Source organism: Periplaneta americana, chromosome 17, assembly GCF_040183065.1.
Source record: "Periplaneta americana isolate PAMFEO1 chromosome 17, P.americana_PAMFEO1_priV1, whole genome shotgun sequence".
NCBI lineage: Eukaryota > Metazoa > Arthropoda > Insecta > Blattodea > Blattidae > Periplaneta > Periplaneta americana.
Genome location: NC_091133.1, coordinates 2,416,277 through 2,442,459, shown reverse-complemented (window position 1 = coordinate 2,442,459; position 26,183 = coordinate 2,416,277). Strand labels below are relative to the sequence as shown.

At 39.1% G+C, this 26,183-nt stretch overlaps 1 protein-coding gene across 3 annotated transcripts; it reads left to right on the top strand.

The window, feature by feature from the left end:
- The first annotated feature begins 1,374 nt into the window (after positions 1-1,374).
- LOC138693210 (zinc finger protein ZFP2-like) lies at positions 1,375-26,183 on the top strand. 3 transcript variants are annotated; one of them, XM_069816993.1, is made up of 5 exons: positions 1,375-2,377; positions 7,507-7,632; positions 12,245-12,352; positions 17,525-17,626; positions 19,253-26,183. In XM_069816993.1, exons 1-4 carry the CDS (start codon positions 2,285-2,287, stop codon positions 17,537-17,539), a joined length of 342 nt encoding a protein of 113 aa, XP_069673094.1. In that variant the 5' UTR covers positions 1,375-2,284; the 3' UTR covers positions 17,540-17,626; positions 19,253-26,183. The 3 variants fall into 3 exon arrangements, with proteins under 3 accessions (XP_069673094.1, XP_069673093.1, XP_069673091.1); XM_069816992.1 differs by having other exon boundaries at positions 1,655-2,377; XM_069816990.1 differs by lacking the exon at positions 17,525-17,626 and having other exon boundaries at positions 1,657-1,870; positions 2,129-2,377.

Sequence of the window (26,183 nt, the reverse complement as noted above, 5' to 3'; positions counted from 1 at the left end):
TTTTCTGCACAGCATTCTTGTGGAAACCCAGGAACCTTTCTGAATCTTTCGGAAATCGGAAAAAGGATAACTCTGGCCTCTTTCTCTTACTGTTGCTACAATTTATAGCACTACAAACGTCTCCTCTTTGTCCCATGTTATTATTCCAATTATTATATTTTAGCCATTAACATTTTCATTATAACCAATAACGAACATTTCACAAGCATCAATGTGAAATACGCAACGAGCTAGCACTCGATAGAAATACGACACAGTCCAAAGTCAACCATGGACAGTCTATTGTTTCTAGTTGCTAGCCGCTTGTAGCGCTTTATCACGAGATTTGCAAAAAAACACCTCATGCTTCGCGACTGTATATAGTAGACTGTGATATCACTCTAAAATCTCCCGCCTCCACTCTGCGTTGCCAAACCTACCCATGCCCCGGCTTGTAACTAAAGAAGGCTCTGGTTGTGCCCAACGAGTTAGAAAGAGAAAGTCTTCTTTTTCTAACTCGTTGGTTGTGCCATGTTCAGTGTCGCGCCAAAATGGCAGACGGAAAACTTATTTCGCGTGTAGAAAATTGCGAAGAATTATGTAATTCGAGGCGTTCCCATTACAGTAATCAAGTCATTTCTTGCAAATATATTATGTAACCAATATTTCTTTCCTTTCTTCCTCTTCAATTAAGACGCATGAAGCAATCACAAATTCTTATTCGCTAACAGACGTAAGTAATAGACCTAACCTCAACTCCTTTGCTTTCAGCAATGTCAATATCGTACGGCGTCATGTTTTAAACAGCTGATAGGGGAATCCGATGTGGTGAAGCCGTTACAGTGAACGCACTGCACTTAAAATATCCGTTGCGTGCGATTTGTACGAGGAGTGCGATACGATGTAGCGAACGCTTACCTTTAGGTGTCATGACTGCGCCGCCTGACCTGTGTGATCCAGCCCGCCAGTAGTGATGATAAACTCGGTCTTAGTTTATCTACATTTTACAGGGGCGAAAATCCCTGAATCAAGCTGTACCTGCTCCATATTTATAAGTGGGGGATTTCAATGCATCCCACCATTCTTTTGGCTCTAGTTCCGATGATGACGGAGGAAATAAAATAGCAGAGGTATGTACCCGTCTAAATCTCATTTTCAAGAATTCAGATGAAGCCACACACCTGTTCCTGGCTCACGATACATACTCCATGATAGATATTTTCATTTGTAAACCAATTTTATCCACGCATTTCGAGTGGTCAGTGATTCACGACCTTCATGGTAGTGACCACTATCCCAACCGAATGCGTATGTCCGCTGTACGTCCTGTAGAATCTCGCTCTCCAAACTGGTTATTAAAAAGGGGGACTGGGTCGGATTTTCGGAGTCCATTTCATTCGATGATAACGGACTTCGAAGTGTGGACTCCGCAGTAGAACATATCTAACAGTACCTGCTAAACTTCATTATTTGTCTCCTAGTCGGTTTTGAAATTCGCGAAATCTAGTAAAGGCTTATTAACAAAAAAATCGCCTATCACTAAGAATCGTAAAGTCAGTGTACATTAAGTAAACAAAAAAAGTACAGTTTGGTACAATGACGTACTACTATTTCCTGTGATCTGGGACATTTTATTTTTGATCATAGTGGCCCTCGTCACAGCTAATACGATCGCTCAACAAACTGTTAATCAAGTGTTAAGATTAGATATTGCTAATGTATATTTAATAGTAGGTCTATACTGACATCAGGCATGTAGTATGTTAAATATATTCTCATGCACTTTTATTATTCCGAAAAATATCGATTATTGTTACAGTATTTTCCATGTAACTGTAAGATACGTGATTCCTCAAACCAACAAGCACACATTACATTACACGCTATTGAAGTACGTCAGAAGGATAAATAATTCTTTATTAGATTTTCTATCGATATGAACAAAAATCACGATCCTACTCGAAATAATTACCGAATAAGAGATTGTTAAATACTGTATTTGGGAAAATTTTATGAGAAAACCGCGAACCTTACACTTTTTTGTTACTTAAGGCACAAATACATTTCTTTGCATTTTTTGCGATTCTTTCATGTTCCTTATGATTTATGTGATATAATACGTGGCCTTCTTCTTCCTGTTCACACATAGGCCATACATACAAACACACATGCCGAAATTGTGACCGGTGCAGAAAGCAAGTTATACTCATTGCAACTACGTAATATGTTCCATATCATATAACGAGAGCCTGACAAGTGTTGCTGCAAATGACACACTCACTCTTAATCACCTCCTGCAGTTGAGATGGATGTGATCAAGGTAGAAGCTGAGGTCGACCCCTTGGCTATAGAAGCAAGTGATAACACTGATTTTGAAGAGAAGAAGCCTTTGTTTGAGGTAAGTTCAAAATAATTACTCTTTATTTTCTACGTGTGTTATTTAAAGCAATAAACAGTGTGTCACAAAGGCAGGCATATCCAAATCTACATTCAGAACCAAAGATAATCAAGCGTAGAATTTGTCATCTTGTTTGGCATCGATTGTTTTGCTTGTGACTATTTGTAAGTGCTCTAAGTTTAAATTGTCGTGTTCAAGTGTTATTTAAATGATTTTATACATCTGAATTTTTATTCATTTTTCTACAGTAATAGACCTATCTGCTAATAGAGTACGTTTGTATGTACACCGTAGAAATGCAAAACTGAAGGTTATTTTAATTAAACGCGTACAAGAACAAATCGTGGAGGAGATGTATCTTTTAGCTTATGATGATCTGTCTTGCTGAACATGCGAAACAACTCTTTCTAAACAAAACACATTATGTACCACCATTTTAATAATATTACTTAACATGTTGCCTTGAATTATAAATTCAAACCTCTATCTCCTTACACACCACACACGGATTCAATATCTGCTTTGCATTGCGTTATAATACATAGCCTTCAAACAGATCTTCATCCGCATATGTAATTACGCGTGGCGGCTGGTTAAGAGCAGTCGGATATTAAGACAAGTTCAGAGACTGCCCATGGAAATTACAATTACAGTAACCACTTACCTTTCTCATAGAATATGTTGAAAATCACGTCCTTGTGCCGCCAGACATCCCTCATAGAATATGTTGGCAATCACGTCCTTGTGCCGCCAGCCATCCTTCATAGAATATATTGGCAATCACGTCCTTGTGCCGCCAGACATCCTTTATAGAATATGTTGGCAATCACGTCCTTGTGCCGCCAGACAGCCCTCATAGAATATGTTGGCAATCCCGTCCTTGTGCCGCCAGATATCCTTCATAGAATATGTTGGCAATCACGTCCTTGTGCCGCCAGACATCCTTCATAGAATATGTTGGCAATCACGTCCTCGTGCCGCCAGACATCCTTCATAGAATATGTTGGCAATCACGTCCTTGTGCCGCCAGATATCCTTCATAGAATATGTTGGCAATCACGTCCCTGTGCCGCCAGACAGCCCTCATAGAATATGTTGGCAATCCCGTCCTTGTGCCGCCAGACATCCTTCATAGAATATGTTGGCAATCACGTCCTTGTGCCGCCAGATATCCCTCATAGAATATGTTGGCAATCACGTCCTTGTGCTGCCAGACATCCCTCTTAGAATATGTTGGCAATCACGTCCTTGTGCCGCCAGACATCCCTCTTAGAATATGTTGGCAATCACGTCCTAGTGCCGCCAGACATCCCTCATAGAATATGTTGGCAATCACGTCCTTGTGCCGCCAGATATCCCTCATAGAATATGTTGGCAATCACGTCCTTGTGCTGCCAGACATCCCTCTTAGAATATGTTGGCAATCACGTCCTTGTGCCGCCAGACATCCCTCTTAGAATATGTTGGCAATCACGTCCTTGTGCCGCCAGACATCCCTCATAGAATATGTTGGCAATCACGTCCTTGTGCCGCCAGACAGCCCTCTTAGAATATGTTGGCAATCACGTCCTTGTGCTGCCAGACATCCCTCATAGAATATGTTGGCAATCACGTCCTTGTGCTGCCAGACATCCCTCATAGAATATGTTGGCAATCACGTCCTTGTGCCGCCAGACAGCCCTCATAGAATATGTTGGCAATCAAGTCCTTGTGCTGCCAGACATCCCTCATAGAATATGTTGGCAATCACGTCCTTGTGCCGCCAGACATCCCTCATAGAATATGTTGGCAATCACGTCCTTGTGCCGCCAGACATCCCTCATAGAATATGTTGGCAATCACGTCCTTGTGCCGCCAGACATCCCTCATAGAATATGTTGGCGATCACGTCCTTGTGCCGCCAGACATCCCTCATAGAATATGTTGGAAATCACGTCCTTGTGCTGCCAGACATCCCTCATAGAATATGTTGGCAATCGCGTCCTTGTGCCGCCAGACATCCCTCATAGAATATGTTGGCAATCACGTCCTTGTGCCGCCATACATCCTTCATAGAATATGTTGGCAATCACGTCCTTGTGCCGCCAGACATCCCTCATAGAATATGTTGGCAATCACGTCCTTGTGCCGCCAGACATCCCTCATAGAATATGTTGGCAATCACGTCCTTGTGCCGCCAGACATCCCTCATAGAATATATTGGCAATCACGTCCTTATGCAGCCAGACATCCCTCATAGAATATGTTGGCAATCACGTCCTTGTGCCGCCAGACATCCCTCATAGAATATGTTGGCAATCACGTCCTTGTGCCGCCAGACAGCCCTCATAGTATATGTTGGCAATCACGTCCTTGTGCTGCCAGACATCCCTCATAGAATATGTTGGCAATCACGTCCTTGTGCTGCCAGACATCCCTCATAGAATATGTTGGCAATCACGTCCTTGTGCTGCCAGACATCCCTCATAGAATATGTTGGCAATCACGTCCTTGTGCCGCCAGACATCCCTCATAGAATATGTTGGCAATCACGTCCTTGTGCCGCCAGACATCCCTCATAGGATATGTTGGCAATCACGTCCTTGTGCCGGAAGACATCCCTCATAGAATATGTAGGCAATCACGTCCTCGTGCCGCCAGACATCCCTCATACAATATGTTGGCAATCACGTCCTTGTGCCGCCAGACATCCTTCTCAGAATATGTTGGCAATCAAGTCCTTGTGCCGCCAGACATCCCTTATAGAATATGTTGGCAATCACGTCCTTGTGCCGCCAGACATCCCTCATAGAATATGTTGGCAATGACGTCCGTGTGTCGCCAGACATCCCTCATAGAATATGTTGGCAATCACGTCCTTGTGCCGCCAGACATCCCTCATAGAATATGTTGGCAATCACGTCCTTGTGCCGCCAGACATCCCTCATAGAATATGTAGGCAATCACGTTCTTGTGCCGCCAGACATCCCTCATAGAATATGTTGGCAATCACGTCCTTGTGCCGCCAGACATCCCTCATAGAATATGTTGGCAATCACGTCCTTGTGCCGCCAGACATCCCTCATAGAATATGTTGGCAATCACGTCCTTGTGCTGCCAGACATCCCTCATAGAATATGTTGGCAATCACGTCCTTGTGCCGCCAGACATCCCTCATAGAATATGTTGGCAATCACGTCCTTGTGCCGCCAGACATCCCTCATAGAATATATTGGCAATCACGTCCTTATGCAGCCAGACATCCCTCATAGAATATGTTGGCAATCACGTCCTTGTGCCGCCAGACATCCCTCATAGAATATGTTGGCAATCACGTCCTTGTGCCGCCAGACATCCCTCATAGAATATGTTGGCAATCACGTCCTTGTGCTGCCAGACATCCCTCATAGAATATGTTGGCAATCACGTCCTTGTGCTGCCAGACATCCCTCATAGAATATGTTGGCAATCACGTCCTTGTGCCGCCAGACATCCCTCATAGAATATGTTGGCAATCACGTCCTTGTGCCGCCAGATATCATTCATAGAATATGTTGGCAATCACGTCCTTGTGCCGCCAGACATCCCTCATAGAATATGTTGGCAATCACTTCCTTGTGCCGCCAGTCATCCCTCATAGAATATGTTGGCAATCACGTCCTTGTGCCGCCAGACATCCCTCATAGAATATATTGGCAATCACGTCCTTATGGTGCCAGACATCCCTCATAGAATATGTTGGCAATCACGTCCTTGTGCCGCCAGACATCCCTCATAGGATATGTTGGCAATCACGTCCTTGTGCCGGAAGACATCCCTCATAGAATATGTAGGCAATCACGTCCTCGTGCCGCCAGACATCCCTCATACAATATGCTGGCAATCACGTCCTTGTGCCGCCAGACATCCTTCTCAGAATATGTTGGCAATCAAGTCCTTGTGCCGCCAGACATCCCTTATAGAATATGTTGGCAATCACGTCCTTGTGCCGCCAGACATCCCTCATAGAATATGTTGGCAATCACGTCCTTGTGCTGCCAGACATCCCTCATAGAAAATGTTGGCAATCACGTTCTTGTGCCGCCAGACATCCCTCATAGAATATGTTGGCAATCACGTCCTTGTGCCGCCAGACATCCCTCATAGAATATGTTGGCAATCACGTCCTTGTGCCGCCAGACATCCCTCATAGTATATGTAGGCAATCACGTCCTCGTGCCGCCAGACATCCCTCATACAATATGTTGGCAATCACGTCCTTGTGCCGCCAGACATCCCTCATAGAATATGTTGGCAATCACGTCCTTGTGCCGCCAGACATCCCTCATAGAATATGTTGGCAATCACGTCCTTGTGCCGCCAGACATCCTTCACAGAATATGTTGGCAATCACGTCTTTGGCCCGCCACGCATCCCTCGTAGAATATATTAGAAATTATGTTCTTAAAGAGGCTTTCTGAAGGGCATAAAATTTATTTTTCAATTACAAAATTTCGCGGCACACTCCATGGGGCTGCGTGACATACCAGTGGTAGCGAGCCACTGCAGTTTTTTCAGATTGATTATTTCCCTAAGATGGTCGACATAAGGTGTATAGAACATATGCATAGACTGAGAGGTAGGCGGAAGGACGGATAAAGTGCAGTGAACTACTTGCCATTGGGCAGAAAAATGAAAATTAAATATTTTTGTCACGAAATCTATGTAAATTGCTTTTAAATTTATTATAACCATTTTTGGTTCAAGAAAATTATTTTCTGTGCCTCTTATAAGTTGTCCCGAAATTCAGAGACCGATATCCAAGAGGCCTCACAACCATCGAAACAGGGTTTTGTGAAGTGATTTGATAACTGGCAAGAAACAGGGCTCTTTTCGATAAGAAGAAAGACTGTCAGAAGCATGCTGTAACAGAACAAACATCAAAAGACATCTTTCTGAGGACGGAGTTGACACCATTAACACTCGTTGCCGAACCTTGCTTATGTGGATGAACGGAATTTTAGTTATAGGGATGAAGAATTAAGTAATTCCTTAACTTGTCTCACTTGTGTTAGTAATCCTTCCTTTACAGGATCACTGTGAGCTTTAAATCGACTTCCAAGAAGGAAATTGAAATAACTCTGAGTGTATTTATTCTCGTTGCTCTCCAGGAAGTGAATTTATTGCCTCTGCGGTCAGCTCAAATAAAGCTGGAAAGTGAGGACCACAGCTGTGTTCACACGTCTGAGATACAATTCCAAGAAATTCCAGAGCCAGTGGGCAAGTGTAAAGCTGAGGTGAGTGGAGCTCTTGCATTGCTTTGCCCTTTTGTTTCTTGCTGTTCGTCACAGATACCATTCGTACATAGCTGCCAATATTTCTGATTGCCATATTGTGGGCTTACAGGAAAAAAGTTTGCAAGGCTCATTGCTTTCCTATGTAGTTACCAAGTTATTCCAGTAGGTCAACGTTATGAGAGCTCTAATAACATTTTCGGTGTACAATTTAGTTTCATTTACAATATTTATTGCACAGTGTCCTAACTTTGATGTTTTGATTTGGAATAGTAATAGACTGCTCTCCTTTAGTATGGAGAAAATAAATACGTTATGAATTGCGTTCTCATACAGTTTATTATCATAAATTTTGTATGATTGCACACTATAGAAAGACGGTAGTCCTTTCCTCTTCCATCACCTTGTACCTTGATGTAACCTGCAGTGATTATCTTACACAAATATTAACATAAGAATAACTCCTGCCATATATTCTGCATTTCAATTGAACAAAGTGCTGGAGTCGGTGATATACACAACATTCCCGTGAACCTGGGAGCCACCAGTTGTATCCAACATTGTAACTGGCATTAGCTATGTCTGCAGACTTCTGTTGGCAATCGTAATCGTAACAAAAGTAACACCTTCTGTCTCAGACGCCCACCTGTAGCCACGGTGTTTAGCGTATGCGGTACAGGAACATCGCTAACTCGAATTTTGGAAATACTCGCCCGCCATTCACAGAACAGCACTGCTGTAAATCTCTCAAACGTAGCAAAATGCTAAAATCGTGTCATTGTTATCTTTCCAGTAGTAGCAATCTTTCTCTTTTATTTCTATGGAAATTTGGATTCTTATGTCCTTCATACCACGAATGTGAGGTGTTGGTTCGTGTTACCATCATGCAATAAGTATGCATCTTTGTTGCTAACATTGCTACTAAATAAAATTGTATTCAAATTCCGATATAATGTTCAGTGATTTTACTTAATCTCCACCTGAAGGATTACTGTACAGTGAAACGTGTCTAAAGCGGCCATCTGAAGTTGCCTTGTAAAATGGCCATTTTATCAGGTGACCGCTTGATTTATGAATCGGCATGAAAGTACTGAATTTCATTGACTTTTTAGTACTGTGCGTGTACAAACAATCGTGCATATTAATGTTAGTATCTTCCATTCTTGCAACTAGCCTTTTCAAAACTTGCTTGCGGTACCTCTGTGATTCTGTCGTTTAATCTTGGAATTGAAATCGCATAGCTAATTTTCAAACAATGATGATGTCATCCAAGCTTTATTGTTGGCAGTCCACTTCACCCCCAATAAGCCCATGTCAACATTTTTCAAACATCTCGGTTTCAATGATTTCCCTATCATTAAGAGTGACTCTTTTTCTCCTGCAGCATTACAACAAAAGAGCAGGGTTATTCTATCTTTTGCCAACTTCCCCCCTTTACACTCTTTTTTCTTGAAACTTAAAGTTTTGTTAGGGAGTGCCCTTAAAAAAACTGTTTCGTCAACATTGTAAATGTCTCTGAGTTCGTATTCCGCAAGAATTGAAGGCAGTCTATTTTTTTCCATTCTTCAATAACATTGGTTGCAATGTCACCTCCTTCACCAGACACAGAACGAAATGCAATGTTATGCCGTTTTCTAAAGCACTCTGATCACCCATTACAAGCAACAAAATTGCTGACATTGAGTTGTTTAGCAATTTCAAGGGCTTTCTCTTGAATCATAGGCCCACTTACTGGCAATTTCTTCGCCCTCGCACACTTTAATCATTCGTAAACGAAATCATTCACATTACTAAACACAGATTCTCTCTTCCTTTTTTGGCGACCACGAATATTTTTCTCCCATTCTTTTAATATTTCATCTTTATTCTTAATTATACCGTTTATTTGTGTCCTTCCACATTTGAATATTTCTGCAATTTTTCTCGCAGATGTTCCCTTTTCACTTCCTTCAATCATTTTCGTCTCACCTCTGAACTTAACACCACTCTAGATTTATTGTTAGACGTGTTTTCTCTCTCTAACTAACTTCACAGTTCCTCGGAATCAACTGAATGAAAAGAAGAAAAATTCGTAAAAGGTGGTCCAAATAGAGAAGATAGATAGAGGCGAAAAAAATATAAAAATTCGAATGGTTAACTACTGACCTAAAACATACTGTGACATTTTCTATAGAAAAAGTCTGTGTTTCAATCCTTTAAAAACGAGTAAGAATTTATAGCTGTGCAGGGTCGGAGTGAAAGTGACAAAAGAGTCATAAAACAGTAACCAACTAACTCCACGATATGGAGGGTGTACTGTTGTACACTTAGCTATTGCTTCTTGTCCTCTAACCATCGAAAAAATAGGTCAGACAGTATCCGTGAAAATATTTTTTGTTGGACAGTGACTGTTATAGTCAGGTTCCAATCCAAATAGATCCTGGCCCCTTGCCGGCGCATGAGGTGACTGCTAAATAAAAAGAGAATTTGTATTGATCTTATGGAAAATCCAATAGGTTCCAGAAAAAATTGGCCTTTTGGCTAGTTGGCCGTTTAAATGAAGTGACCGCAAAGGCAGGTTTCACTGTATACTGCAACCATTGATATACACTAGGCAGCCCAAAGACCCAGACATATATATTATACCTTTCACAATAAGTGCTGGCAATGTCCTCCGTCAGCATTCAGACGCACTCGAACTCAACCGTACATTTTATCGCTGGTTCTCTGAAGCTTGTCTTTGTCAGTAATCCGGATTGCTGCACTGTCATTATTTTCTAAGTCTCCTAAAGCGTGATGCATACACTTGTAAGCAATAAAGGGGTGAAACTGGGTTGACGAGTTGCTACCGTCCTTTAGGGATCATTTGGTTATCACAGAAACTGGAAAGTTCATTCATATTCACACAAGACTTGTTTCATCTCGTTCCATTGCGTTGGAAATATCCTGTGTCAAATCGATGTCTGTTATTGTTTCACAAATTGCTTGATAATATTGACATATGCCTCCGAATTTAGTGCCTTCCTGAAGAATGTAGGCCTGCTCATTCTGGTTCAGGGCACAGCACACGTTTACATAATACATGCGGACTGTTTGCAACTCACAAGCTGCAATTTGGAAATTGACATGCCTGTTCAAATGAAATTACGTTCAATCATTGAACCACTTGAAATCAAAAATGTTAGAAATTCATAGTTTTTATTTTTATTTTAGTAGGTTATTTTACGACGCTTTATCATCATCTTAGGTTATTTAGCATCTGAATGATATGAAGGTGATAATGCCAGTGAAATGAGTCCGGGGTCCAGCACCGAAAGTTACCCAGCATTTGCTCATGTAGGGTTGAGGGAAAACCCTGGAAAAAACCTCAACCAGGTAACTTGCCCCGACCGGGAATCGAATCCGTGCCACTTGGTTTCGCAGCCAGACGCGCTAGTCGTTACTCCACAGATGTGGACGAAATTCATAGTAGCTGGTGCGCCCTTTTTAAATTCCACTAACTAACTAACTGTTAGGAATTGCAAGTAAAAGTGTCTGAACTTTCAGACAATGGGACACGCTTGTCAAGTTCCTACTTTTGCAACTCTTGCACAGTTTTCTAGCAGGTTGGTTTCACTGCAGTGGTTCACAACTCTGCCTCTCGTTTCCAATATATTTATTGCGTTTATACTACTAAAAACTTGACCCGCGTCTGTTACTCAGCACTAACGCGTTGGTCTCCCATTCAGGCAGCCGAGGTTCGATCCCCAGTCAGGTCGTGATAGAATTTATGGTGGACAAAGACTTTACAGAGGTTTGTTTCGGGATATTCCCGTTTTCCTCTCTCATTTCCGCAATTTCATCCATCTTACTCAGTGGATAAAGTAGTAAGCTGATATGCAGGCCCTAGGCTACTCGTCTGCTGCATCAGGTCTGAGGCAGGATTGCCCAGCATTCAGCATCGAATTCACGAATGCTACGCAGGTCATTCTTCAGACTTGCACACTCATCACAAGCAAGCCTAATTTCGTTTGGGACTAGCCTTTGAAAAGCTGGACAGAGTAAGAAACTAGCAAATTTCTTCACGATTTTAGACTTCGTTGTCCAATAACTAAACATCTGCTCGCAACAGTATATGCAGCCAACCTTAACTACAAAACAAAGCACGCGTATTGTCACTTCGCAAAAGTATTTGGCCAAGAATCTGGTGGAAATGAAGTCACAGTGACTCATCACGGTGTTAGGAAACTCATTCTCAAAGATCAAAGTCACTTGTACACTCAACATCATGATCTTAAGCAAAGTGGCAAGAACAAAAGAGTTTGTTCTTTGGGTACTATCTAGTGGGACTACTACTACTTTTTGATGCGAAAAATTTGGGGAATGCTCTTATAATGGGAGCACATTTACATTTTGATTAAATTTATTATTTTGTGTAATACCTTCAATAAATATTATGGAGAGTCTTGATTCATCTTAGAGCCCACTGTTTTCTTTATTTTCACAGGATAGAAAGTTTTCCTAGGTATGACATAAAACTCTTACAGTATTTCATGTTTCTAGTTTATATTGAGTGAATAGTCTGTAGCATGTCCATTGTTTTTATTTGCATAGCCTGTTAACGTATAACGCTATCCATTGTTTCTTTCCTCATTAGGAAGGGACTCTATCGGATCTGCAAATGACTCGGATAAAGACAGAATGCGATGATCTCACATCAGAGATTGAAGTTGAAGGCTCTCCAGTGGTGAAGAGTGAAACTGAGGTGAAGTGTATTGTATTCATCAGAAATGCCATCTGCAGTGGACAGGGAGTTTACTCGATGAAAGAGTAATGGAACGGAGAAAAATTCTCTCCGGCGCCGGGATTTGAACCTGGGTTTTCAGCTCTACGTGCTGATGCTTTATCCACTAAGCCACACCGGATACCACCCCGGCGTCGGACAGAATTGTCTCTGATTAAGTTCCAACTCTTGGGTTCCCTCTAGTGGCCGCCCTCTGCACTACGTCATAGATGTCTATGAACATAGGACCGAATTCCACACATATGTCCTATGTTCATAGGAGGGCGGCCACTAGAGGGACCCCAAGAGTTGGAACTTAATCAGAGACAATTCTGTCCGACGCCGGGGTTGTATCCGGTGTGGCTTAGTGGATAAAGCATCAGCACGTAGAGGTGAAAACCCGGGTTCAAATCCCGGCGCCGGAGAGAATTTTTCTCCGTTCCATTACTCTTTCATCGTATGATGACGCAGAATATCTGCATGGAAATATATGTACTTCGGTACATTAAAATAATAAGGGAGTTTACTGTTAATTAGTCGTGTCTCTTCCAATATATCCCACATTTTGTTTATTTGAATTTTTCCGAACACAAAATTTTATTTGGGATATGAAGTGAAAACTGTTATAGGCCATTCGGTATCTCGTGAAACTTCCCTGTGCTTCAGGGGAAGATAAATGTGGACTGACAAGCTTCCCTCCCTCACTATGCTGCGAGCGGGTCACAATTTGCTAGGGCCCACGCAGCCATTTGGTTTCACGAGATAAAGAATGACCTATACTAGTATTTATTTTATTTACATTTAGTCTGCTTAATAAACTGCATTTAATGTGAATAATGGTGAAGCAGATTTAAAAGTTTTTTTTTTATTTGTACCATTCTACATCTTCTTTAAAAACTACAGGAGTTAATTTTATTTATCTTTGTTATGTTACGGTCGTTATTATGTTTTCATGTTCCGCAAAAAGGAACTTGGTCATGTCTTACGTAACTGGGATCATGAAAAATGCTTGAACTGTGACTGGCCAGGATCTCTTATCTCACAAGAGAAGTGTGTCCACAGCAAGAGGTCGATTTTGGAAAAAATTGCATACATGGCTATTTATTACCTGTCGCTGATTAACGTGATAATTGTCGCTCGGTTTTATTTTAAGTCTGATGACTATAACGCTTTAAATTTCGCACGTCTTGCACTATTTGCGTGCAGCATTCAGCAAACACAAAATGGCGTGTCCTACATGCAGCACCATCTTCCTGCTCTAATGCATGCATCTATAGTAGTAGTACTCAACATAAAGGTTTATTATTATTATTATTATTATTATTATTATTATTATTATTATTATTAAAATCTACTTTTCCTATTACATAAATTCATCACGAGAATGTGACTATAAGAAGGATTTGCATTCTTTTAGAAGGCATTGAATCTGATCACGGACTGCGTATTTAAGCAGCATACTTTAATAGGCACGTTTAAAAGTTTTGAGTGTGAAGGTAGGATTACTGTAACAATGTTGCTAATTCAGCTGTTTTCCCGTAACATCTGGCGTTTTTCTGTGTTAGTTCAGGAGGTAACATTTATTAAATTTGTATTTTCATTTGAGATTGACTACATGGATAATTATTATCGGTGGCTGATTAACGTGATGATTTTACTCAGAGCCTTCTTTAGTTACAAGCCGGGGCATGGGTAGGTTTGGCAACGCAGAGTGGAGGCCGGAGATTTTAGAGTGATATTGTGTTTGCTCATTGCTTTCGTTATACGTAACGCGTATTTTTTCAATATTACTTCAAGCACAAAGGTAAGATCAAGATTCAGAGTAGTGATGTAAATTATTACGGGTTCGAAAATAGTGTTTTATTGCAATCAATTAGCTATACTTCAGAATACGGCGTAAGTAGGCTACTTAAATACAAAGGCTGCCACTTAAAATAATTACAAAAAAGAAATTCCTTGCACCGAATATAATAAAATCAATAATGCAATAAAGACGTAAGTTACTACGCAGTATTCTGAAGTTCCATTCAGTTAACAAATTTGTGGCTAGTAAATTGACAATGTTTTGCCGCTTATTGTTGTTTTACCTCTGACGCGAAAGATGTGAAATTTTTCTTTCATACCATGGCATGATTGTGCCTATAATAGTATTTAATTCATTTATATGTCACTTCAACGGACGTATATACGTCACCCAAACATCGTAAGATGAAGATTACATTTGTAAAGTTTCTTTCCAGCCATAAGCAGTGCTGACTAGATCAGACGCTATGGACAGTACTCTATAACAGAGTCGGCAGTATGAAAGGATAATTCCAAGCCTTTGGCGTGAGACGAACTCGATAGCTCAGTGGTAGAGCGCCTGACTGGAGAACAGGAAGTCGCAGGTTCGATTCCCGCTCGAGGTTGTGAAATTTTTCTTTCATACCATGGCATGATTGTGACTATAATAGTATTTAATTCATGTAGGATATCATGCATTTTAATTTCATGTGATTATGTCCTGCTTTTCTATAAATATTTCAGATGTCCAGGAAGCCAGTTTTAGTTTGAACCTGGCCAGTCACCATAACAATACTGTTATCCTAAATTATTTGTTATAAACTTTTTATAATATAATTTAAAAAAAATATAACTACAGAAAACAAGCTAAGAATGTAAATTTTGCAAATAGGCGTAAAATAAAATGTAAACAGAAGAAACTATTGACATACCTATTATAATAAAAGTATGAGGATGTAAATACAGTTAAACCAAGTAAAAAAATCTATGAAAAAATGGAAAAAAACATACCTTCAACATAATACGTAACAAAACGCAACATTATCTATTAAGTACATGTATGTGTCAATTAGCGTAAACTCAGTGAACTTTAAATCCTGTAAATACGAAGTGAAAAGAAACATGTTTATACCTAATTTATTAGAAAGTAAATAATATTAATAAACAAACCTTGAAAACCAACAAAGTGATTATATGCATCTACAAATTATAGGTAGTTCTGATGTATAGCAGGCATTCCGAATCTTCAACAAACCTGCAACATTTATGGGATCACAAAACAGCTGTTTACAATGAATTTGAAAACCAACGGCGTAACTTTATTGACTAGAATTCTGATACACACAAACCACAAATAAGACTATAAAAATGTAGTTATACAATATTTAATATTTAGTAGAATAGTCAATTAGGCTACTTTGTCATCAATAACCGTAGAAATTGCCAAAGACTGCAACCATTTTATTTTCATTTATTGTCTTGTATTTTTTATCGCCAACACGCATTTAGTTTATAATACATCAATAATGAACGTTTGGTACGGCCGCGAAAATAATTCCATCGACACACACTTATATTGTAACATTCATTTACATTGAAAATCGGCATTAGCACAAACACGTGTCCTGTATGGTCGGCCTCCGGGTGACAGTTAATTACAGTGTTGCCGACGTATGGCTCCGGCTTGTAACTAAAGAAGGCTCTGTTCTACTACGTCACACTACGAATAAAACGGTACAAAAGGACGTATTTCAACCAATCATGGCTGCTTATCACAATTTTATCATTTTCCTAGCATTTGTTTATTATAATCGCTTCCCTATCATTTGTTTATTTTTATCACTTCCCTACATTTTCCTAGCATTTGTTTATTATTATCGCTTCCCTAGCATTTCTTTGTTTTTATCACTTCCCTAGCATTTGTTTACCGCATAGACAGTCAACTGAAAATGGCGGCTCCATTCGAACGTTTTGGCGAAGCTAACACTAGTGAAATAGAATTTTAGAAAGTCAATTAATATTTTATTATATTAGAATACTTTATTACTTCTAATCTTTATACATATACTTTCTTATAATCTTTTATTAGTCAATTAAATCCCACTCGAGTTTTGATTTTCTCTAGATAAATAAAGGCTTCTAGTGAGAGTACTGTTGATAATATAGCAATTTATCGGTTTCTACAGTCTCATAGCAGTTTCTTAAGAATCGAATTGCCAACACTGCTGTAAGCGTAATTTGTAGCTGTTTAGATAAACGTTTCTGCTTATTATTAATAATTCCAGTCGAAAGCAATATCAGTGCTATGTGTGGGAAGAATAAGTTATTGTTGGAGGTTATGTGCACCATCAGTAGGGGAGTTTCCCTATTTCGCGTGTACTGAGGATATAATAAGATTGTTGATCTGATGGCAGGTGAATTCGTACATGCCCGAAAAATAAATTGTGAATGCAGGGTCTGCGTGTCTCACCAAGCACGAAGGAAGCAATTTTAGCTTTATGTAATGTTCCTCTATATCGCCACTTAGACTTCTATTTCTATACCTGAGAATAATGTGACGCACATCTTAATTCATAGATGCTCTTGTTCAAAATTGCTTAAATGTATGGTGTCTTTACAGTTTGTATGCTTGTAATGATATTCTCATTTTGAAGGGAATAAAAATTATTTTAAAAAGTTATTTTTGTCCGACATCGGTCTACAAGCAAGAGAAAGTCTGTTTTATGTGCTCGACATCACCTGGAATAGGCAGCTGAAGTAGAACACTGGACAGCACTTTTAAACGTAGGATTAAACTAAAAAATTGGCTAGAGAAAAAGCATATCATGTAAATGAAGGCTGAAGGTATTTATATTCTAAACTTTAAAGTTTGGATCAAAGTTCTGCCTAAAGATTTAAATAAAATCATATAAATTGTCTCGCTTCCTCGGCTTTTATGGCTTATTCTGTAGATTTTGACATATAGAGATTCATATCCTCACTTATTTAAATGGTTTCATAGATATTTTTATGCTCGACCATGCCGAAATGTAGTAATTATACACCTGGTAGCAGACCTTTAATGCATGTCATTAAAGTACACCTACTCATTAAAGGTCAGGTCTTTCAGCCAATGACGACTCAGGTTACAACTGTTCAGCCAATGACAGGTCAGCTTTCTACCGTTATAAAACCGCAAGTATCGATTATTCTCGGATATGCAATCGAAAGAGAATTAGCGAAAAGTCACGGAGGCTGGAAATCCAATACTGTCGCAGAAGGTTATGTTCTGTTACTATAATAATTAGCGTTAATTGTAAATAATATTCAAATAAATTCAATTTGTCATCTCGTTTTTCAATGTCTAATTTAATTTCAATTTTATCTCTGTAGGTTCTTATGGCTTAGCAAGGTCAATGTGCACATCTGTTCCTCGGAAAAAATCAATACTTTCACGTCTGCGCACATCTCACAACATACGGGACATTGCTCCAGGTCAGATACAATAAAATTAGTAATATCAAGTTAGAAATATGGTCGAGCATAAAAAGACGTATGAAACTCGCCTATAATAGTAATTAAGAAGCTCGTATGAAAATTATGAAACTCGCTTGCGCTCGTTTCATAAATATCCATACTCACTTCTTAATTACCTTCATTGTAGGCTCGTTGCATAATGTACTATAATATCTTTCGTGTCTCGCATTATCTTTGGACTGATACGTGTTCGTTTTATATAAGGAGTCACTTCGTCCAATATTAGTGTGCTTATTTTTTTAATGTGTCAACATTTTTAGTCAGTGTATATTTTAGTTACGCAACAACAATTGAATTTCATCACAAAAAAAAAATTATAAGTATATGTGCAAATAGCCATTGATGCTGACGCGCCCTTAAAATTTCACTATCAGCATTAATAGCTCATGAAGAGGAAGAGAAAATAGAAACCGATAAATATTAACTCTGTAATCACAGGACTTAACGTGCCAACAGTGAACAGTGAGACACTTATGAAACTGCTGTTTTGAGCTTATATGAGAAACCATACAAATTGGCTAACGTGTGTACAAAATTAATGGGATCTCCTTGCCATATGAGGAACGCGTCCTCACTACATCTCAGTGGATGCAACGTCATTTTATTCCTTCTCTTTTCCCAAATTCACGTATTACTGCTATTTTCATCTTTGCCAACCTATCTATTTGAATTGAATTTGGAATCACAATTGTTCCCCAATTCACGTATTACTGCTATCTTCATGTTTGCCAACCTATCTATTTGAATTGAATATGGAATCACAATTGTTCCCAAATTCACGTATCACTGCTATCTTCATGTTTGCCAACCTATCTGTTTGAATTGAATTTTAAATCACAATTGTTCCCAAATTCACGTATTACTGCTATCTTCATGTTTGCCAACCTATCTATTTGAATTGAATTTGAAATCACAATTGTTCCCAAATTCACGTATTACTGCTATCTTCATCTTTGCCAACCTATCTGTTTGAATTGAATTTGAAATCACAATTGTTCCCAAATTCACGTATCACTGCTATCTTCATGTTTGCCAACCTATCTGTTTGAATTGAATTTGGAATCACAATTGTTCCCAAATTCACGTATTACTGCTATCTTCATGTTTGCCAACCTATCTGTTTGAATTGAATTTGGAATCACAATTGTTCCCAAATTCACGTATTACTGCTATCTTCAACTTTGCAAACCTATCTATTTGAATTGAATTTGGTATCACAATTGTTCCTGTGGTAAGTTATAGATTACTTTCATCTGTTAAAACTCTGTGACTTTAATGCTAGCAGATCTGGAAGTTCTGTCACTATTAAAAGTAAACTGTTGAGAATCAATGTACCCATTCCTTAATTATCATAAATTTCATAACTTAAACTAATGATTTTCTTAGTAATATACCTTTAAACAAAATAATGACTAATAGTATGTTAGTCAAACACTGGATCAGATCTGTCTCCATAAAGAAATTACTTTTCTATACTGAAACTTTAAGTGCACTGAAAAGGTTTTCAGAACTGCGTCGTAGCATAAAACTCGCTGCACTACTTCAAGTGGTTCGTTGTTACTTGTATTCCTGTTTTCTTTCCAGGAGGCATCATGTGACGTGAACACACTGGAGGAAGAGTTAATGCCGAAGCCTTTCAAATGCGATGTCTGTGGAAAGTGTTTCTGCGATGTGGGAACTCTAACAACTCATGCACACATCCACATTAACGCGAAACCATTCAAGTGCCATGTTTGTGAAAAGTATTTCTCGCAATCTTCAAACCTAAAATTGCATGTACGCGTACATACTGGCGAGAAACCGTTTAAATGCCATATTTGTGAAAAGCGTTTCTCACAATCTTCAAAATTGAAATTGCATATACGCCTCCATACAGGCGAGAAGCCTTATAAATGCGATGTTTGTGGAAAGTGTTTCTCGGAATGTTCTAACCTGAAATATCATGCTCGCCTACATACCGGCGAGAAACCATTCAAATGCGATGTTTGTGAAAAACGTTTCTCGCGATCTTCGCACCTTAAATCGCATGCACGTTTACATTCAGGCGACAAACCATTCAAATGTGATATCTGTGAAAAGTGTTACTCCAAATCTTCAGACCTAAAATTGCATACACGCCTGCATACAGGTGAGAAACCATTCAAGTGCCACACGTGTCAAAAATGTTTCTCACGGTCTTCGAGCTTGAAATATCATGCACGACTACATTCCGGCGAGAAACCATTTAAATGCGATGTCTGTGAGAAGTGTTTCTCGAAATCTTCACATCTAAATTTGCATGCACGTCTTCATTCAGGTGAGAAACCTTTTACATGCGACGTCTGCAAGAAATGTTTTTCACGATCCTCGATCCTAAAATTGCATTCACGCCTACATTCTGGCGAGAAGCCATACAAATGCGATGTCTGTGGAAAGTGTTTCACTCAGTCTTCACACCTAAAATTGCATGAGTCGTTTCATACTGGCGAGAAACAATTCAAATGCTCTATTTGTAAAAAGTGTTTCTTACAATCATCGGACTTGAAATTGCATACACGCGTACATACAGGCGAGAAACCATTTACATGTGATGTCTGTAAAAAATGTTTCTCGCATTCTTCAAGTTTAAAATTGCATGCTCGCCTGCATAGTGACAAAAACAATTCGAATGTCTGAAAATTTTTCCTCAAAATTTGCGGACATAAAATTGAATGCACGCCGAAATGGAGGAGACAAGCATTTTAACCCGGGAATGGTTCCTCGTGAGCATTTCTCTCACGCTCACTGACTGCGACGAATTTATAGCTGTAATATTTGAAACTGAATTGCAAGTCAAGGGAAGGGCAGTCATTGTATTCCTCAGTCATCTGCCAAGAGATTAATGTGTAAAACTAAGCATTTTGTCCTAACAGTGCATTATGCCTAGGGATTAAATTGATGGCTTTTACCGTCTTTGATATTTTAATTGTTTTACGGTTTGCGACATGAAAGAAATAAGTTTGTACAAAATTATTACCTGCACAAGTATTGTTCTTGTCCTCTGTTGTCTGCGCATCTGTAGGAATTCTAGTCATTGCAAATAGGCTCCCAACTGTTGCACATTTGTTTTTTCTTCCCATTGATTCTACCTGCACGAACACCACAAGATCCCAGAGTGCAGTTAATTTTATTTTACTCCTGTCTCTCTACTTCTTAAATCTGGGTATATTTGTACGTAACGAGCTAGACGAATTTTTGCCTTCGCAGGACACTGGATTAGATGTGATTTCATTAATGAATATACCGGTAGTTTTTTTTCAAAACTAGCATGTTTTCATAGTATTGTCGGTTTGATCTGGCTAATGATACCACCAATACTGAGCATGGAAAAAGTATGATCAAATGCCATCTGCGTTTCACACTGAATTGTATGCTGGCTTTTCGATTTGTCGACCATATCTACGTCTGTCTGATGAGGTTTTGAAGTGTTAAGAGTTCTTGCTTTTTTGCATCCTCATTTTCATTAAAATAACTACTGTCAGTTTCCTCCGGGTGTCCAGAGATTGGACGTCGTGACTTATGTGCAGTGGAAGCCAGGCTAGATGTTTTCTCGCTTCTCTATACACCTCCGTGGATATTGATTGAATGCACTAGCAGAGGGCAGCACAAACTGGGTCCTTGTGGAGTAACGGTCAGCGCGTCTGGCTGCGAAACCAGGTGGCCCGGGTTCGAATCCCGGTCGGGGCAAGTTACCTCGTTGAGGTTTTTTCCGGGGTTTTCCCTCAACCCAATACGAGCAAATGCTGGGTAACTTTCGGTACTGGACTCCGGACTCATTTCACCGGCATTATCACCTTCATATCATTCAGACGCTAAATAACCTAGATGTTGATACAGCGTCGTAAAATACCCCAATAAAATAAAAATAAACTGGGTCCTCAGCCCTTCCACTAGCAAAGCTGTCTATATATACTAGTCTCGATGGCGTCGACGATGAGAAACAAAGTGTTCGCTTAAGGTACATTGTTTTCACCTTTCTTAAATATGCAAGGTTTCGTTGTGTGAGATGCTCCCAGATGATTTCCGTGCCACAGCTCAGGACGAGAAAGATTTTCACTTTAAGGAGATTCAGCGCCTTCTCAGATTCGGTTTGTCGCTTATCGCTACTGTAGCACTTTTAAACTTCTGCTTATTGAAAGTTGTTCCTTACGGTTGCAGGGTGATGCCAAGATAGAATTGTTTAACATTTGATTGAGGTTCTATTCTGCTTCCTCTATTGAAAACCACTGTGGTGATTTTTCGTTCGTTTATTCTGAGGCTGGTCTCAGTTGCCCGTTTTAACAGGTCGTCGAAGGCTGCTTGAAACAGGTTTTGTGAGTCGAGTAGAATTGCCTTTTCGCCTGCATAAATGTATACATTGACATTCTCTCTTTTCACGGTGTTTACGGCGTGTATTTTTGCCAAGTGAAATAGCAATGGAGATGCAGATTCTCCTTGCAGCACTCCAACTGCTTGCCCTATGGGTCTCGATGTCGCCAAGTGTAATTCACTTGGACGTACTTTCGTGCCAGTATGCTCCTCATTGTGGCTGTTATATAATGCTTATTTCCGATGGTGTCGGCCAACTTCTGCAGCATCTTCTGGTGAACTAGGAAGTCGAAGACCTTTTTAAAGTCGACAAAAATTTGTAGTACTTCCAGCGAATAGGGATTATAAAGAATGGACACTGAGCGAATTTTCCTGTGTTTTGTTTCTCTGTGCGCCAGCGGCTAGTTCCACTTTCAAGCACTAGAGGTAGTGTAATCGAGCATACGCTAAGATAATAATTGAGAATAGAATTAAGGCACAGGATGCAAACATCGCCTACCTTATTGCATAATCCAGTAACGCTTTGCTTCAAATAAATTCAAGTTAACAGCTTTTCCTTATTTCTCAGTGACAAACTAGTTCTAATAATAATATTATATATTTCAGATATCATAAATTATATTATAAAATAATACAATGCATTATAAAATTAAGTATCGAATTCGTTTAATATTTGTATATAAATATAATATAGGTATATGGTTTTACTTCTCGTAAGAGTTTTGTTTTTCCATTTTCAGCGCTATCAAATCATTACATATTTTAATTGTTGTTGGGCTCAACGGCTCAACTCTCATTATAAAGGAACTCTAGAGTCTAGACATTACAGTTAATGAAGGATTTATTATTTTATGGATCCAATTTATTTTATTTGAGTACATAATGTACCTAGATGTATTAATTGTATGTGTTATATTTCCGCTGTGTCGACTGCTAGCTGGTGTAATGTCAGCGCCAACTCTAGGGAGAAAGCAGAATCTGACGCTCTAGCTGGCTTGAAGGTCATTGAAATCGGTCCGGCTACATCAAAGGTACCGACGCGAAGTGTCCATTCTTTATAATCCCTATTCACTGGTACTTCCTTTTGCTGTTGTAGCGCCTCGGCAGGCATTGATCGATCTTCCTGAAACCAAACTGTTTCTCTGGTATTTGCCAGCCTGCCCATGAAGTCTCTGGCTGATGAGGATATTCCTACATCAGCGTTTCTCAAACTATGGTCCGTGAATCACCTGTGGTCCTCGAGGTCTGCACTTGTGGTTCTTGAAAAAAGGCAGAAGAAAAAATATAATTCAAACGAATTGTGTATCACTCTATAGCTGAATTTGGAAATGACACACGGCAATCGCCTTTCATCTTTTCTCTCAGTACTGACATTGTATGAAATTTATTACCCTATCCCTCTACCATGAACGTGGTGTTTCTCGCCATCTCTTCCCTGCACATCTGGCGCCGCGCCTGTAACCCAGGCAGGCACCACCGAAATTCATAACAGAGAACCAAAGTACCGAACCTTTTCAAGTGTTTCTGACTTTCTTAATAGTTTTGCCGAGACCCAGTCTGCACATTGACATGGTCACGTACTGTACGTCGTAAACCAATAATACAACTCTGAGATTACAATTTGAAACCTATTTTCCAAGTAAATATGGTTTCGTGATCACTTTCATTGCGATATTGAAACTAACAGACTTCGATTGAGTGAAAGAGAACAGTTCATTGAACTTTCGATTGAGACCAGACTTGAAATGAAATTCCAAGCGGAAGGTGTGGTTAATTTCTGGACCATATCACAAGTGAAAGGAGAATATAGTGGACTGTACAATGGTGCTTTAGAGATTATAATTTGTTTCTACGTATCTGTGTGAGAAAGGGTTTTCATCACTAAATCTAATAAAAACAAAGTAGGTTACTGAAATCGACTCAATGTATTTGCCGACCTCTGACTTAAGCTTACCAGCACACGTCTAAATATAGAACAACTGTGCAAGAATCGGTAGGTTCATCCATCTCATTAATGTGAATACCAACATTTGTTGTTTTTTTTTCTTTTGTGGTTAATAAGTTAAAGATTATCCATACTCTAATAGCTTTGAATTATTTAAGAAACAAAAATCAATTTTCTTCTATTATCATTAGCTTAATTAGGTAATAGGTACTAATATAAAATTAATTTAATTTAATTAATTTTAATTAATTCATTGTATTTTAAAATATATGTATATTGGTACTAAAATATGCTACAAAAATGATAAATTTGTTTTCGAAGGGAACAAGAGTAAGGTAGTCCGCGGAATGTTCTCACTCAAAAAAGTGATCCTCACTTCAAAAAAGTTTGAGAAACGCTGCCCTACATCATACATCCCTTTGTATAGTACCATCGCGATAGAGGTTCTCCATCTATCTGGTATTGTGCACGAGGTTATGCATTTATTGAAAGCATTGTCCATGCTTCTGCGAAGGTGGGCAGTGATGCTTTGAGGTGTTTGTTCTTGTCCATCAGCTTTCTTATTTTTGGCTGCGTGTATTGCTTCTCTCATTTCTTGGGTCGTGAACTCTTGCAGTTAACTGAGAGGTTCTTGTGTGTCAATGGTGTGTGATCGCACCTAGAGCAGGAAATATTCTTCCCACTTTCGGATGGGTATATCGTCACCCGAATGCAAGATCTAGGTAACTCAGTTTTTGTCATTTTGAGACATTGCCAAAAGCATTTTACCTTTCTCTTTGCAAGTTGTTTTATCTAGATAATTTCGAATGTACTGATACAGTACCGGTATTTAACTCCGGTCTTTGATTGTGATCAATCCTTGCACTGACAATTAATGTAACAACATCCATGTTTTTATCATCATTATATAATATTTATTATTAAATAAAATGAGATACCTACTTTTGCATTAATTATTTATTCCATTTCACAATTTTTTGTGATGGCTTACTATTAATTCCTCCTTGATAAACACTAGAAATGAGAAAAGAAATGAACATTTCGATTGATCTGAGTGTTGTATGTTTACTTGAAAAGGAACAAATATAAGAGATGGATTAGAGGCAATCCCCTAACTCTGCAATAGTGTCACTGACAGGGAAGAAGAAGGCGTTTACTTCGACTATCTTTGTTCCTGCCATGTTTACCAATGCAATTTTTCACTCAACTAAGTAGACTTAGCAAAGCTAACAGACAACGATGTGTATTTGCAAAATATTTTGTTGGAATTCAGTAGTAAACACAATAAACATTAATTTGCTAACTATACAACATTTTTGCTACTTTCATTCCTTCTCTCTTGGAAAAAATAAACGGAAGGTAAAAAGCATTGAAAAATAGAACACCGATATTAATCTTCTTTCTTGTTCGAATTAAGATGCAATAGGAATGAGAAACTAGGCAATTTGGAATACTCATCTAATTTTCATATTCTTCCTCCTCTTCCTGTCTTCCGTGAGGTCAGTTCCAATAGAAGACTGGTGGTTTCATGAAGAATAAACACCACACTTTCTAACGAACATCTTCAAGGAAACAGCGTTCCTCAGGATCTGTACTAAATGCTCTTCTTTTCTGCATTGCGATCAATGGAATTGCCCACTGTGTGGGTGACCGACTATCTTCTCTGTTGTACGTTGATGACTTCGCTTTATATTACAACTCCCGATATCTTCCATCCAACGGTCGACAGCATTATAGAACAATTAATTTATTTTCATGATCATGCTTTAATAATTATCATCATAAATTTAATAGTTGTATCATACATAATAATTGCAATAGTTTTTAATAAATACATTAATCGATTCTTATTGCATGCAACTAGTCATCAACGTGTTGTCAGAATGGGCTGTTCACAATGGCTTTAAATTCTCCTCTTTGAAAACGTAGTGTGTTCACTTTTACAACCAACGTGGACTGCATCCACATATTGAACTGCGTCTTAATGGAGTGGAGTTGCAATATACAGACACTGCGAGATTTTTGGGCCTTATCTTTGATTATAAATTAACGTAGGAAGCGCAGGTACATGATTTGAGAAGGCACTGTGAAAAGTCCTTAAATATTTTATGCCTTTCGTCAGGGGCTCGCTGGGGTGCAGTCCACACAGTGCTTTTACGTCTTTATCATCCGATCAAAGCTGAATTATGGCTGTTTTATTTATGACTCAGCAAACAAATCGAAATTACTACTTTAAATACAGAA

Bases quoted from the DNA above. Each gene is read 5' to 3' on its own strand.
- LOC138693210 (XM_069816990.1), top strand. From the start codon at position 2,285: ATGGATGTGATCAAGGTAGAAGCTGAGGTCGACCCCTTGGCTATAGAA. The intron at 7,633-12,244 runs GTGAGTGGAGCT...TTTCCTCATTAG, and splicing joins TGGGCAAGTGTAAAGCTGAG to GAAGGGACTCTATCGGATCT. The intron at 12,353-19,252 runs GTGAAGTGTATT...TTTTCTTTCCAG, and splicing joins TGGTGAAGAGTGAAACTGAG to GAGGCATCATGTGACGTGAA.